General features: G+C 52.9%; 2 protein-coding genes across 2 annotated transcripts; both read left to right on the forward strand.

Annotated features, from left to right (window-relative positions):
* Nucleotides 1–1,577: 1,577 nt before the first annotated feature.
* Nucleotides 1,578–3,661, forward strand: NKX2-6 (NK2 homeobox 6). Its single transcript, XM_077191636.1, is given in 4 exon segments — nucleotides 1,578–1,704; nucleotides 3,109–3,353; nucleotides 3,355–3,375; nucleotides 3,377–3,661. Coding segments are annotated over 4 exon segments (678 nt in total).
* Nucleotides 3,662–8,015: 4,354 nt separating this feature from the next.
* NKX3-1 (NK3 homeobox 1) lies at nucleotides 8,016–13,634 on the forward strand. The gene is made up of 3 exons (XM_077191637.1): nucleotides 8,016–8,098; nucleotides 8,318–8,667; nucleotides 13,252–13,634. The coding sequence occupies exons 1-3, from the start codon at nucleotides 8,016–8,018 to the stop codon at nucleotides 13,632–13,634; spliced, it is 816 nt and encodes a 271-aa protein (XP_077047752.1).
* The last annotated feature ends 2,567 nt before the right edge of the window (nucleotides 13,635–16,201 follow it).

Genomic DNA, 16,201 nt, shown 5'->3' on the forward strand with positions numbered 1-16,201 from the left:
GAAGGGAAGGAAGGGAAAGGAAGGGAAGGGAAGGAAGGGAAGGGAAGGAAGGGAAGGGAAGGGTAAGGGAAGGGAAGGGAAGGGAAGGAAGGAAAGGAAAGGAAAGGAAGAGGAAAGGAAAGGAAAGGAAAGGAAAGGAAAGGAAAGGAAAGGAAAGGAAAGGAAAGGAAAGGAAGAGAAAGGAAAGGAAAGGAAAGGAAAGGAAAGGAAAGGAAAGGAAAGAAAGGAAAGGAAAGGAAAGAGAAAGGAAAGGAAAGGAAAGGAAAGGAAGGAAAGGAAAGGAAAGGAAAGGAAAGGAAGGAAAGGAAAGAGAAAGGAAAGGAAAGGAAAGGAAAGGAAAGGAAAGGAAAGGAAAGGAAAGGAAAGGAAAGGAAAGGAAAGGAAAGGAAAGGAAAGGAAAGAAAGGAAAGGAAGGAAGGAAAGGAAAGGAAGAGGAGAGTGTAAGAAAAGAGAAATCACCGTGCAGAGTCTGGGCTTCCCCCCACCAAAGGGATTCAGGAGATGCTGAGGGGATGCTGAGCCCTGAGCCTGAAAACCTGGGGAGGGAGCTCGGTGATTCCCGTGGTGTGTCCAACCAAAATTCTCAACTTTGCACTGGGAAATGGGAACGGTGGAAAGGCTGGGAAATGCCTCAGATAGGACCCCATGGGCAGGGCTGTGAAAGCACCCGGGGCCAAACCCAGGGGCTGGGAATGAGCCCGGGCGTTCCCCAGGGATTGGACCCGACCCGTGCGGGGCTCCGAGCCCTTTCCTCCCCCAGCCTCTGGATTTATTTTCCCTCCTGCTGGCAGCCCCTCACTTCCCTGCCTGCCTGGGGCCGTTTATTTACCCACCCTCCCCTCCCGGGCCGCTTTCCCTGGGCGGGGGCACCGGCCCAGCCCGGCCGCGGCCGGCCCGGCTCTGTCAGGGCTATCAGCGAAACACCCGCCCTGAGCCCGGCTGGAATTTTAATGGCAATCGCCGCTCCCTGGGCTCAGATAAGGCGCAGCATCACCCCCGGCCCGAGGGGCTCCCCAGGACCCCCGCGCTGTCCCACGGGGTACCCAGGACCCCAATTCATGGGGGTACCCTGACCCCTCTGCCCGCCCTGGTAAGGCTCTGCCAGCTCAGCCGAGGAAGCGCTGGGACAAACTGGGACAAACTGGGAGGGATCTGGGCCCGGAGCTGTCCCTGTCGCAGCGTCCCCTCCCCTCCCGCAGGAGCTTGGTGGTCTGCGCTCCTTATCAGCGCTTATCTGCCGGAGCCGCCGGCTAATGTGACCTTAATGGAGCTCAAATGGACTCGATTTGTTTTATTGCGGCTCAACCCAAAGCCCGGCACCCCCTGCCCCCCTCCCTCCTCTCCCTTGTTTTGGAAACACGCAGGGAAGGGAAGGGAAGGGGCTGCTCCTTCCTGGGGCTCAGGGGGCAGCGCATGGGGAGCCGGAGCCCCCCGGGCGGCAGGGAGAGCCCCCCGGCCCTGCCCCTGCTCCCCGCGGAACCCCCGCGCCCCGCGGAACCCCCGCGCCGGGGCTGCTCCGTGCAGGGTGGGAGCCGGGAGCGGGGCTGGCAGCGCCCCGGCGCCCCCCGCGCTCGGAGATGCTGCCCACGCCCTTCTCGGTGCGGGACATCCTCAAGCTGGAGGCTCCCGGGGGTCCCCCGAGCCGGGCAGGACGAGCCGCGGCCAGCGTGAGTGCCCGCGGGACCCTGCGGGACGGGCGGGGAGGCACCGGGGGGACCCCGCGGAGCCGCTCTCGTTCCCCGGCGCGGATCCCGAGGGCAGCGCTACAACCTCGCCCCCGCCGGTCCCTCTGGTTCTTCCCCTTTTCCTCCCTTTTCCCTTTATCTCCCTCTTTTTTACCCGCTGGTTTGGTTTTTTTACGGTTGTTTGGGGCATTTTCGGGCATCCCCGCAGCTCCGGCTGCTCTCGGGGAAACGGGACGGTCCGGGGTGGATGGAGCTGGGGGCTGCATTTGGGGTTTTTAGGAGGTTTTCCTGCCCGAGGTCGCCCATGGCCGCCGCTGTCGATGTCACCCCCGTGTCGCGCTCCGTGAGCCGGCCCCGCTGGGGACACGCCCGGCCGGGAGCGCCGGGGATCCCCGAGGGAATCGGGGCTGTCCCGCTTCTCTAAAATCCCCAAATTCCCTCTGCTCCCGTTTCCCGAAGCCCCGGCGCGGCAGAGGGGGAAACCGGTGGGGACAGAGCGGGAGCACTGGGCAGACTGGGAGAGGGGGACCCGGGGCGGATTCTGGATAAATTCTGGATAAAATTAATTCTGGATAAAAATCTCCTTTTTTCCCCCTCCTAATGACGCCTCTGATGTTTTGGGGCTGCCACTGTCCGAGGAGGTACAAAGAAAGGCGGGTACACAGCAGGTTCGAGCATTCCAGATCCCAAATCCCCTTTCCCCACTATCCTGCTTCCAGAGCCTTCGGGCACCCCCTGGAACTCCCGAATTCCCTGCCGGGGTGTCCCAGAGCATACCCAGCCGCGGCCGGACCTGATCCCGGCAGCTCCTCTGCCGCACAAATTCCTTAAAAAATCAGAAATCCCCCTAAACAGCAGCTCCTCTCAGATTTAAGGATTTTCCCTCCTCCACTCCCAGCTCCTTCGGGGGTTTTTGTTTTGCCGAAATCCAGAGAAATGTGGGATTCTGCTTTCCTGGAGCTGGAGGCAGATCCTGCCGGAGGTCGGGATTCCACAGCAGGATAAGTGGGGAAAGGGGATTTGGGGTCTGGAATGCTCGAACCTGCTGTGTACCCGCCTTTCTTTGTGCCCCTCGGGCAGCGGCAGCCCAAAACATCAGAGGCGTCATTAGGAGGGAGAGAAAAAGGAAATTTTTATCCAGAATTCGTGAAACAGCTTAATTTAAAAAAAAAAAAAAAAAAAAAAAAAAAAAAAAAAAAAAGGAAAATAGAAAAAAATGGGGGGCGAATTTATTGAGTTCTCAATAAATATTATGGGAAAATTCATATTAAATTTACCACGTATCAACCTTTACTTTATGAACTGTCAGCCCTAACTCCATCCTGTTCCCAGGGGGTTCCATTCCCGATTTGATCCCTCCCTCTCGCTGGGAACAGAGCCGGATTTGGGTCTGACTTTGCTTTGTTTTTCCTCCCTGCCGCAGGGAAATCTCTGCTCGCCCCGCGCTTTGAGGCCGAGGAGGATCCGGGGGAGCCCCGAGAGGCGCCGGGGCAGCGGCAGCGGCGGAGGCCGCGCGTTCTGTTCTCGCAGGCTCAGGTGCTGGAGCTGGAGCGGCGCTTCCAGCGGCAGAAATACCTGTCCGGGCCCGAGCGGGAGCAGCTGGCGGCGCTGCTGCAGCTCAGCCCCACGCAGGTGAAGATCTGGTTCCAGAACCGGCGCTACAAGAGCAAAGCGGCAGCGGCAGGAGCGGCAGCCCGGCGCCGGCCGTGCCCGCGCTGCCCCCGCGCACGGTGCCGGTGCCGGTGCTGGTGCGGGATGGCGAACCCTGCCCGGGGGGCTCCCGGCCCTTCCCGGCTCCCTGGGCAATCCCGGGCCCTTTCTCCTTCAGTTCCTGCCCCGGCGGCGGCGCTTGCGGGGCGGGGTGCGCGTACCCCGCGGTGTCGCCCGGTGCCACCCCCGGCGGTGCCACCCCCGGCGGTGCCCAGCGCCCGCGCCCGGCCCTGCCCGCGGCAATCGGCGCCGGGAGCCGGGGCTGAGCGGGGACGGGCACCGGGACAGCGCCCCGATGCTCCAGAGCCCGGCCCCGAGCGGGCAGCGGCCACATCCAAGGGATTCCTGCCGGCCCAGAGGATTTCAGCATCTGAATCCAGAGGATTCCCGCCAGCCCCAAGGATTTCAGCATCCAGATCCAGAGGATTCCCGCCAGCCCGAGGATTTCACCATCCAGATCCAGAGGATTCCTGCGCCCAGAGGATTTCAGCATCCAGATCCAGAGGATTCCCGCCAGCCCCGAGGATTTCACCATCCAGATCCAGAGGATTCCTGCCGGCCCAGAGGATTTCAGCATCCAGATCCAGAGGATTCCCGCCAGCCCAAAGGATTTCAGCATCCAGATCCAGAGGATTCCTGCCACCCCAAAGGATTTCAGCATCCAAAATCCAAGGGATTCCTGCCGGCTCCAAGGATTTCAGCATCCAGATCCAGAGGATTCCTGCCAGCCCCAAGGATTTCAGCAGCCACACCCAGAGGATTCCTAATTATTGACGATAATTAATGCTTTGTGTTCCTGTAATTTCTAGATTTATTTTTTGAAATCTCAAAGGATTTCAGGCGCAAAATCCAAAGGATTCCTGCCAGCCCCAAGGATTTCACATCCAAATCCAAAGGATTTCTGCCACCCACAAATTATTTCACCATCCAAATCCAGAGGATTCCTGCCACCCCAAAGGATTTCAGCAGCCAAATCCAAAGGATTTTTGAAATCTCAAAGGATTTCAGCAGTCCAAATCCAAAGGGTTCCTGCACACCAAAGGATTTTCACCATCCAAATCCAGAGAATTCCTGCCAGCCCCAAGGGATTTTCACCATCCAAATCCAAAGGATTCTTGTCAGCCCCAAGGATTTCAGCATCCAAATCCAAATGATTTCTGCCACCCCAAAAGATTTCAGCAGCCACATCCCGAGGATTCCTGTCACCCAAAGGATTTCAGCATCTGAATCCAAAGGATTCCTGCCAGCCCCAAGGATTTCAGCAGCCACACCCAAAGGATTCTATTATTGACGATATTAATGCTTTGTGTTCCTGTAATTTCTAGATTTATTTTTGAAATCTCAAAGGATTTCAGCATCCAAATCCAGAGGATTCCTGCCACCCCAAAGGATTTCAGCAGCAAAATCCAAAGGATTTTTGAAATCCCAAAGGATTTCAGCAGCCACATCCCAAGGATTCCTGCCACCCCAAAGGATTTCAGCAGCAAAATCCAAAGGATTCCTGCCAACCCCAAGGATTTCACCATCCAAATCCAAAGGATTTTTGAAATCCCAAAGGATTTCACCATCCAAATCCAAAGGATTTTTGAAATCCCAAAGGATTTCACCATCCCAAATCCAGAGAATTCCTGCCAACCCCAAGGATTTCACCATCCAAATCCAAAGGATTCCTGCCAGCCCGGACAGTGGAACCACCCCTGGAAAGGGAGAAGGGGACGCTGCCCCACAGCCCCACAGTGACTTCTGGCACACAACAATTAGAAATTATTTATTATTAAACAATAATTCGGAGTCTGGCCCCTCTCGCTCCCGAGGGATTTGCTCTCCCAGGATGCCACCAGGATTTTTCCTTCCTCAGGATAACGGGAAAAACAGGGGCTGTGCACATCCCTGTGCTTTTTTTTTTTATATTATTGACAATATTTAATGCTTTGTGTTCCTGTAATTTCTAGATGTATTTCTGGTTTTGTTTTTCTTAATAAGTCCCAGCACAGGTATGGATTTCTGCCTTTATTATTAATATTATTGTTACTATTATTATTATGATTATTTGCAAGTAAAAACTTATCAGTGAAATTGTGGTTTCACTCTCTCGTCATTTCTCACTTTGTATTTTGAATTTTACCATCTGCAATTTGCACCTGAGCATCCAAACCTGAGCCAAAGAAAAATAAAAATCAAATCAAATCGTAATAATCCAGGCAAAAATTACCTTGTAGTCCAAGTTTGGGAATTCCACAGGCTCCTTTTCCTTGCAGTTCCACGGGGAATTCCTTTCCCCTACAATTCTACAGGAAAATCCCTTTTCCCTGCAATTCCACTGGGAAATCCCTTTTCCCTGCAGTTCCACAGGAAATTAATTTTCCCTGAATTCCACAGGGTCCTTTTCCCTGCAGATCCACAGAAATTTCCCTTTTTCCCTGCAATTCCACAGGGAATTCCTTTTCCCTTCAATTCCACAGGCTCCTTTTCCCTGCAATTCCACTGGAAATTCCCTTTCCCTGCAATTCCACTGGAAATTCCCTTTCCCTGCAGTTCCACAGGCTCCTTTTCCCTGCAATTCTACAGGGAATTCCCTTTCCCCTGCAGTTCCCCAGGGAATTCCCTTTCCCCTGCAGTTCCCCAGGGAATTCCTTTTCCCTGAATTCCACAGGGTCCTTTTTCCTGCAATTCCATTGGGAATTCCCTTTCCCCTTCAATTCCACAGGGTCTTTTTCCCTGCAATTCCACTAGGAATTCCCTTTCCCCTTCAATTCCACTGGGAATTCCCTTTCCCTTTCAATTCCACAGGGTCTTTTTCCCTGCAATTCCACTAGGAATTCCCTTTTCCCTGCAATTCCACAGGAAAATCCCTTTTCCCTGCAATTCCATAGGGAACTCCTTTTTTCCCTGCAATTCCACAGGAAATTCCCTTTCCCCTGCAGTTCCCCAGGGAATTCCCTTTCCCTGCAATTCCACAGGGAACTCCTTTTTTCCCTGCAGTTCCCCAGGGAATTCCCTTTCCCTGCAATTCCACAGGGAACTGCTTTTTTCCCTGCAATTCCACAGGAAATTCCCTTTTCCCTGAAGTTCCACAGGGAATTAATTTTCCCTGCAATTCCACCGGAAAATCCCTTTTCCCTGTAATTCCACAGGGAATTCTCTTCACCCCTGAATTCCCAGGGAATTCCCTTCCCCTGCCCCGGGAGTCGCTGCTGGCACTGGGACAAGCCCTGGGCTCACCTGAAATCCCCAACAACGCCGGGAGTTTTCCTTGCAGGTCCAGCCACAAATCCCAGGAAACTCCCCCAGATAAAGGCAGAAATAAGGCAGGGAATGGCTTCCCTTAGGAAATAAAGCCTGGAAATGGGAATGGTGAGAGCTGGAGGAGCTCCGGGCAAAGCCCTCAGGGATTGCTGGGATTGCCCAGGGTCAGGATTTGGACTCGATGATCCCTTGGGTCCCTCCCAGCTCAGGATATTCCCAATTCCTTCATAACTCTGCCCAAATTCCCTTTCTCTGCCTAAACCCAGGCTGAGCCATTGGAGCTCCCGAGCTTTCCCAAGCGTTCCGTGAGTTTGGGAGGACAATTCCCAAACCAGGGGCTGCGGAAGGAAAAAGGGCTGGGAAAGCCAAGTTTGGGTCACGTTCGCTGAAGCGCTGGCGGCTTCGGGCGGCTGTAACCAAACACCTCCCGTAAAATCAACAAAGTCCGCAGGGGATTGGAGGAAATCTTTTGTTTCCCTTTTTAAGGGTAAAAAACCCCAGGCCCGGCTGAAGGGGCTGAGTCTGGGAATTAAAGAAGGCATCAGGGCTGATATTCCAGCAGGAAAAGGGGCTTGGAGCCAGCAGAGCTGGAGGAGGTCACTGATAAATTCGTATTTAGAGATTTAGAGATTCATTTAAATAGAAACTGCCCGCAATTCCCAGGGATTCTGCTCATGAGCATCACCAGAGCTCCCACGGGACCTTCCCCGGAGATGGATTTGCCTTGGGATGGCCCAAGGGGAATTTTTAATCCCGTGTTCCCCACACTGGGGTTGTTTTCCAACAACCACAAATCAATCAGGTCCTCGGGACAGAATCTGCTCCTGCAGGCGCCTCCCCTCGCGGTTTTTCTTGGGTTTGAGAAGGTTTTGCTCCTTTTGGGTGACCACGACTTTGTTGTTAAAGTTGTTCAGGCTTCTTACATGAATTGAGGGATTAGTCTGAGCTGAAGACTTAAACTTTCAGCCTTTTCCATACCAGGATTTGCCTCTGGAGCTGCTCTGCCTGGCTTTTAAATCATCCCCAGGCTCTCGTTGGAGCAGCTTTGCAAAGCTTTGACATTTCCCCGTTTTCCGACACGCTCTGAGTGCATCAAAGTGGAGGCATTTGAGGAAAACCCTCAAAATAAATGTAAAAACCACCCAACCCTTTTATTTCTCTACTTTTCCTCCTGAAAGCAGCATTTTCCCGAACAACTCAGGAGTGGAAATCATTCCCGTCAGGGAATGACTTGAGGAAAACCCTCAAAAAGATGTTAAAACCACCCAACCCCTTTATTTCTGTGCTTTCACCCCTGGAAGCAGCATTTTCCCGAATAGCTCAGGGGTGGAAATCATTCCCATCAGCGAGGGAAGCAGAGATGGGATTGGGGTGATGGACGCATCCTCCAAGGATGCTCTTCCAAAAAATCCCAGTCTGGACTCATTTGATCCCAAAATCCGCGTCCCCATCGTCAGGTCCGGGGGGATCTGTGAGCAGAGAGAGCAGGGGAGGCTCAGAGGGGCGGCTGGGACCCCACAGATCCGCAGGAGGGAGCCCCGAGCAGGAGGGGGAAGGCAGCGCCCGAGCCCGGGGGAGCCGAGCCCCGGCCGAAGGGCGTGGACCGTGCCAGGCGCTCCAATCAGCCCCGGGAGGTTTGGCCGGGCCGGATAAATGCGGGCCCGGGCCGGATAAAGGCGGCGAGCCCCGGGCAGCGGCAGCAGCCGGGCAGGAGCGGCCGGAGCCGGGCAGGAGCGGCCGGAGCCGGGCAGGAGCGGCCGGGACGCGGCAGAGCTCGGCCCGCACCCCCCGGCCATGAGCGGCTCCCCCGGGCCAGCCCCGCGGGCCCAGCCCGGCCCCGCACGGCCCCGCAGCTCCTTCCTCATCCAGGACATCCTCTGGGAGCCCGAGCCAGCCCCGGGCAGCGGGAACGCGCAGCTGGGAGCGGCCAGCGAGGAGAGCGGCGCGGGCAGCGCGGCCACGGGAGCGCCCCCCGAGGGTCCCCAGCGCCCCGGAGCCCCGGGGACAGCGCCGGGAGCCGAGCCAGGTGACAGCGGGGAGCGGGAAGGGCTGGGCTGGGCGGGGAGGGAGCGGGGATGGATCGGGGAGGGAGCAGGAATGGATCAGGAATGGATCGGGAATGGATTGGGGATGGATCGGGGGATGGATCGGGGGATGGATCGGGGAGGGAGCAGGGATGGAGCAGGAATGGATCAGGGGATGGATCGGGGAAAGGATCAGGGGATGGAGAGGGAATGGTTCGGGGATGGATCGGGGATGGTTCGGGGATGGTTCGGGGATGGATTGGGAATGGATCGGGGAGGGAGCCGGGATGGATCAGGGGATGGAGCGGGAATGGATCAGGGAATGGATCAGGGAATGGATCGGGGATGGAGCAGGAATGGATTGGGAATGGAGCAGGAATGGCTGTGCTTGGATCAGGGAATGGATTGGGGATGGACCAGGGATGGATCGGGACAGTCTGTGCTTGGGTCAGGGAATTGATTGGAGATGGATCAGGAATGGATCAGGAATGGATCGGGACAGTCTGTGCTTGGGACAAGGAATGGAGCAGGAATGGATCGGGACAGTCTGTGCTTGGGTCAGGGAATTGATTGGAGATGGATCAGGAATGGATCAGGAATGGATCGGGAATGGATCAGGACAGTCTGTGCTTGGGTCAGGGAATTGATCGGAGATGGATCAGGAATGGATTAGGAACGGCTGTGCTTGGATCAGGGATGGATCACAAATAGATCAGGACAATCTGTGCTTGGGACAGGGAATGGATCAGCGATGGATTGGGAATGGAGCAGGAATGGATCAGGAATGGATCAGGACAGTCTGTGCTTTGGTTGGGGATGGATTGGGAATTGCTCAGGAATTGTCTGAGTCTGGGATCAGGAATGGATCAGTAATGGATTGGGAACGGATCAGGAATGGCTGTGCTTGGATCAGGGATGGATCAGGAATGGGTCAGGAATGGCTGTGCTTGGATGAGGGGATGGATTAGGGGATGGATCAGGAATGGGTCAGGGATGGCTGTGCCTTGGATCAGGAGTGGATCAGGAGTGGATCAGGGATGGATCAGGGATGTCTTAGCAAGGGTCGGGGAATGGATCAGGATCCAGACCTGGAGCTGCTCCCAGATTAAACTGCAGGAATGTCTGAGCTGGAGCAGAGGAGAATAAGGAATTCAGAGACTGAGAACCTTTCCCCAGAGCCCCAAAGGGCTCCAAGCTCAGAATCTGCCTCAAACGTTGCTTAAAAACCCAATTTGATGCATTTCTACAAAAGCTTCAGGAAAAAATCCCTTTGATGCAGATACCAGGAAAGGCACCTTGGGAAGGGGCTGCCCAGAGGGGCAGAAGCAGCGTCCCAAAGTCCCAGTGGGACACAGGATTTTGGGACAAGATTTTTGGGGAGGGGACTCAGCCTTTCCCTGCCCAAACATCCCAGGCCGAGCTCAAACAGCCCCAAATCCCTTTGGGATTCCCCAGTTCCAGCTCTCCTCAGACAGCCCTCCCTGCCAGGGGAATTTTGGCTTTCCAGCCCAATTCTGTGAGCAGAAATTCCTACATAAAAGCTCTGGGGTTCCAGGGACAACCAGGATTCGCAAAGTTGGGAATTCAATCCCTTGGTTTTTTCTTGAGCTTCTGTTCACACCTTAAGAAAATAAACGGAGCAATGACCAAAAGCCAAAAGAATTGGCTGATTGCCATTTGGATAGCGCTCAAAAAGGGATTAACTCCAGAAATAAATTTATCTGAGGGGTTTTAGCTCTTGTGGGTGAGACTTCCCTGGAGCTCAGCTCCTTCCTGGCTCCTGACTCTGGTGATCCATCGGGAATTAGCTGGAGATCCAAGGCCAGGTCTGAAGTTTGAGCTGTAAAGGGTTAAAACTGCCCCAAAATCTCTTGGCATTGCCTTGGAGTTATGGGATGGAAAAGGCAGGAATTCATTCCCTGCTCTGCCCCTGCACCCTGCCCTGAGCTGCTCCCATTGCCCGTTCCCATGAGGACCGAGGATCCATTTCCTTTGGGAATTCTGATTTTCCCACAGGGAGGATATTCCAAAGCAGGGCTTGATATGAACCCTGCAGAAAAAAATCCTTTGGTACCATTTTGGACATAACAACAGAACCTTGGGATTGAGGGAGACGTCCACCAGCACTGGAAAATTTCCCTTTTGGGGATTTAATTCCATCCTATCCTATCCTATCCTATCCTATCCTATCGTACCCTATTTTATCTGGGGATTTTATTCCATTCTGTCCTATCCTATTTTATTTAGGGATATTATTCCTATCCTATCCTTTTTTATTTTAGGATATTATTCCACCCTATCCTATTTCATTTGGGGATATTATTCCACCCTATTCTATTTTATTTCGGGATATTTTTCCATCCTATCTTATTTTGTTTGGAGATATTTTTCCATCCTATCCTATTTAATTTGAGGATATTATTCAATCCTATCCTATTTTATTTGGGGATATTATTCCTATTCCTATTCCTGTACTGGAAAATATCCCTTTTTGAGGATTTTATTCTATCCTATCTCAATTCTTATCTCTATTCCCATCCACCCCTTGGATCTCCGTTCCTATAGAATTCTGGAGGATATTAATTAAAACCTGTAATTTAGGAAGACAAAACCCCTCTACATGACTCTCCCACCATTAAATTAAAACACGGGAAATATGGAAAATTGGAATAGAAAACAGGAATTTTTTTCCTCTCTGTAAGGAGGAAAACCAAGTGATTTTGGTGGGATTTTGTTTCCGAGTGGGGATTTTTGTCCAGGTGGGATTTTTGTCCAAGTGAGGATTTTTGTCCAAGTGGAAATTTTTGTCCAGGTGGGAATTTTTGTCCAGGTGGGAATTTTTGTCCAAGTGGGGATTTGTGACCGAGTGAGAATATTTTATCCAAGTGGGAATTTTTGTCGAAGTGGCAATTTGTATCCAAGTGGCAATTTGTATCCAAGTGGGAATTTTTGTCCAAATGTCCTATCCTATCCTATCCCAGGTGGGAATTTTTGTGCCAGTGGGAATTTTTGTGCCAGTGGGGATTTTTTTCCAGGGGGGGATTTTTATCCAGGTGGGAATTTTTGTCCAAGTGGGAACTTGTGTCCAAGTGGGAATTTTTGTCCAGACGTCCTATCCTATCCTATCCTATCCTATCCTGTCCTATCCTATCCTATCCTATCCTATCCTCTCCCAGGTGGGAATTTCTCTCCCAGTGGGGATTTTTGTCCAGCTGGGAATTTTTGTCCAGATGTCCTGTCCTCTCCTCTCCTCTCCTCTACTCTCCTCTCCTCTACTCTCCTCTCCTCTCCCAGGTGGGAATTTCTCTCCCAGTGGGAATTTTTGTCCAGATGTCTTGTCCAGTCCCATCCTATCCAATCCCATCCCATCCTATCCCATCCTATCCCATCCTATCCCATCCTATCCTATCCTATCCCATCCTATCCTATCCTATCCTATCCTATCCTATCCTATCCTATCCTATCCTATCCTATCCCATCCCAGGTGGGAATTTTTCCCCCAGTGGGAATTTTTCTCCAGATGTCCTCTCCTATCCTCTCCTGTCCTCTCCTGTCCTCTCCTATCCCATCCTATCCCATCCTATCCTATCCTATCCCAGGTGGGAATTTCTCTCCCAGTGGGGATTTTTGTCCAACTGGGAATTTTTGTCCAGATGTCCTGTCCTATCCTATCCTATCCTATCCCAGGTGGGAATTTCTCTCCCAGTGGGGATTTTTGTCCAGCTGGGAATTTTTGTCCAGATGTCCTGTCCTGTCCTATCCTATCCTCTCCTCTCCCAGGTGGGAATTTCTCTCCCAGTGGGAATTTTTGTCCAGATGTCTTGTCCTATCCCATCCCATCCTATCCCATCCTATCCCATCCTATCCCATCCCATCCCATCCCATCCCATCCCATCCCATCCCATCCCATCCCATCCCATCCCATCCTATCCCATCCTATCCCATCCTATCCCATCCTATCCTATCCTATCCTATCCTATCCTATCCTATCCTATCCTATCCTATCCTATACTATCCCATCCCAGGTGGGAATTTCTCCCCCAGTGGGAATTTTTCTCCAGATGTCCTATCCTGTCCTATCCTGTCCTATCCTGTCCTATCCTGTCCTATCCTGTCCTATCCCGTCCTATCCCATCCTATCCTATCTCATCCCATCTCATCCCATCCCATCCCATCCCATCCCATCCCATCCCATCCTATCCTATCCTATCCTATCCTATCCTATCCTATCCTATCCTATCCTATCCTATCCTATCCTCTCCCAGGTGGGAATTTCTCTCCCAGTGGGGATTTTTGTCCAGATGTCCTGTCCTATCCCATCCCGTCCAATCCCGTCCAATCCCGTCCAATCCCGTCCAATCCCGTCCTATCCCATCCTCTCCTCTCCTCTCCTCTCCTCTCCTCTCCTCTCCTCTCCTCTCCTCTCCTCTCCTCTCCTCTCCTCTCCTCTCCTCTCCTCTCCTCTCCCAGGTGGGAATTTCTCTCCCAGTGGGAATTTTTGCCCAGCTGGGAACTTGTGTCCGAGCGGGGATTTTTCTCCATGTGGGAATTTTCCCGAGCCGTTCTTTCCCGTTTTTCCCTTCCAGAGGCGCCGCTGGAGCCGTTCCTGCCCGAGCGCGGCCCCGCCGCGGCCCCGCCGCCCCCCAGGCCGGGCAAACGCTCCCGAGCCGCCTTTTCCCACAGCCAGGTGATCGAACTGGAGCGCAAATTCAGCCACCAGAGATACCTGTCAGCCCCGGAGAGAGCGCACCTGGCCCGGCACCTGCAGCTCACCGAGACCCAGGTCAAGATCTGGTTCCAGAACAGGAGGTACAAGACCAAGAGGAAACAGGTGGTGGCCGGGATCAGCCGCTCGGACTCGCGCCAGGAAGCGCCAGAATTCCCGGGAATGTCGCTGCTGGCGCTCAGGGGTGCCTGGCCCTACCTGCCCTGCCTGTACTACGTCAATTCCTGGAGCCCCTCCTGGTAGAAATGGCTTTGTTAGGTGGTTTTTCCTTCAATCCAGAAGGGAGAGATTGCAGTGGCAGCGTTTTGTACACTGAAATAAGTGAAAAAGAGCCCAAAATTTTCATTGCAGTGCCCTGGGAATTCCCAGGGAATCCGTGGCTGCTCCATCCCTGGAAGTGCCCAAATCCAGGCAGGAGCTGAAGGCACCTGGCCCTACCTGCCCTGACTCTACTATGTCAATTCTTGGAGCCCCTCCTGGCAGAAATGGCTTTGTTAGATGGTTTTTCCTTTAATCCAGAGAGGAGGGATTGCAGTGGCAGCGTTTCATAGTGGCAGCATGAAATTCTCTTATCACTAACACTGAAATAAGTGAAGAAAAGCCCAAATTTTCATTGCAATGCTCTGGGAATTCCCAGGGAATCCATGGCTGCTCCATCCCTGGAAGTGCCCAAATCCAGGCTGGACAAGGTTTGGAGCTGAGGGTACCTGGCCTTACCTGCCTGGAGCCCCTCCTGGTAGAAATGGCTTTTTTAGGTGGTTTTTCCTTAAATCCAAAGAGGAGGGATTTCAGTGGCAGCGTTTCATAGTGGCAGCATGAAATTCTCTTATCACTAATGCTGAAATAAGCGAAAAAGAGCCCAAATTTTCATTGCAATGCTCTGGGAATTCCCAGGGAATCCGTGGCTGCCCCATCTCTGGAAGTGCCCAAATCCAGGTTGGAACTGAGGGAACCTGGCCCTACCTGCCCTGGGGAATTCCTGGAGCCCCTCCTGGTAGAAATGGCATTTTTAGGTGGAAAATAGAATTTTTCCCTAAATTTGGGGTGTTTTAACTCTGTGCTGTCCTTCCTCGAGCACATTGAGGGTGGGATTTTCAGTCCCAGCACAAACCGCTAACACTGAAATAACCAAACAAATTTTAATTGCATTTAATTCAGCGTTTGATTGCAACACTCTGGGAATTCCCGTGGCTGCCCCGTCCCTGGCAGGGCCCGGATCCCGTCCGCAGCCGGAGGTGCCCGGTGCCAGCCCGCAGGGACAATGGGGCGGTGACAGACGAGCTTGGCGCATCCGGCTGCTGGCCCTGCCGACAGCAAATCCCCGCCGCAGCTGCACCCTGGGGCTTGCGGTTGTGTTTTCCCAGCCCAAATCACCCGGGATTCCATGGATCAGCCCCGTTCCCAGCGCTGGGGCACCGCAACAGCAACAGGATGATCCCAACAAGTCTTTTTTTTAGGGGGAAATTTCCCATTTGCACTCAGAGAATAGCAAAAATTCAAAATTTCAGAAATTAATTATCCTTAAAGTCTCATCAATTCCATGAGAAAAGGAGATTTCCTTGATTGCTTCCCCTTTTTAGATGGAAAATATCCTTAACATTGGATATTAAGGAGTATTTCCTTAAATATTTCCTGAATACTTCCTTGAATGAATTTTAATGGACTTTCTCAGCTGAAAGTGCATTTTCTCAGCTGGACTAACTCAGCAAACTCTGCTGGAGCAGATTTCATCTCCTGGGATTGAAATCCACCGAGGTTTCTTCCCTGGGAAGCTCCAGGAATGTTCCTGTGATTCCTGCTCTTCCCATGGAAATGAAAATTCCCTCCTGGAGCAGGGAAATGCAGCCAGCAAAGAACGGGAAGGATCTGCCCGGATTTTCCCCTTTTCCACGGGATTTTTTTGGGGATTTCTCTTTCATCTGCCGAATCCTCCCAGGCAGGGGAGGCAAAAATTCCAGGGGCAAAATTGCAGGGAAGGGAGGGCAGGGAGTGGAGGACGCCGAACTCAGAGCTGGGAATTTTTCTCTCGCTATCAGAATTTCTGTGCTCCGGAGGCCGAGCCGCGCCTCTGGCATTGGCTCCTTTAGGACAGGAACTTTTTAGAAAAGTAACTTTTCCTATCTCGGGCTCCATTCTTCTGCCACCCTCGGGCAGCCCCCGAGGAGCCCGGGTTCCAGAGGGAAGGACAGAGGGAAGGACAGAGGGAAGGACAGAGGGAAGGACAGAGGGAAGGACATCTCCTCTCGCTGTTGCAAAATGTTCCCATCCCTGCTCTTATCCACTGGCAACAACAAAAATCCCTTTATTCACCTCCAAATAAAAAAATAAAAATAAAAATCCCTTTATCCCCCCCGAGGGCACCTCCTGCCCAAATCCCGCGGGTGTCGCTCCCAGAGCCTCGGGGCTGCCGGGATCCGGCACGGACCGGGCTTAAACTAAAACCGGCTCGGACACCGAGATTAAACTAAAACCGGCTCGGACACCGAGATTAAACTAAAACCGGCTCGGACACCGAGCTTAAACTAAAACTGCCACGGACACCGAGATTAAACTGAAACCGGCTCGGACACCGAGCTTAAACTAAAACTGCCACGGACAGGCACGGACCGGGCTCAAGCTAAAACCGGCTCGGACACCGAGATTAAACTAAAACTGCCACGGACAGGCACGGACACTGAGCTTAAACTAAAACCGGCTCGGACACCGAGATTAAACTAAAAATTGCACGGACACCGAGTTTAAACTAAAAACGCCACGGACAGGCACGGACCGGGCTCAAGCTAAAACCGGCTCGGACACCGAGATTAAAC

The sequence above is a fragment of the Agelaius phoeniceus genome, chromosome 30 (genome assembly GCF_051311805.1).
Source record: "Agelaius phoeniceus isolate bAgePho1 chromosome 30, bAgePho1.hap1, whole genome shotgun sequence".
Taxonomy (NCBI): domain Eukaryota; kingdom Metazoa; phylum Chordata; class Aves; order Passeriformes; family Icteridae; genus Agelaius; species Agelaius phoeniceus.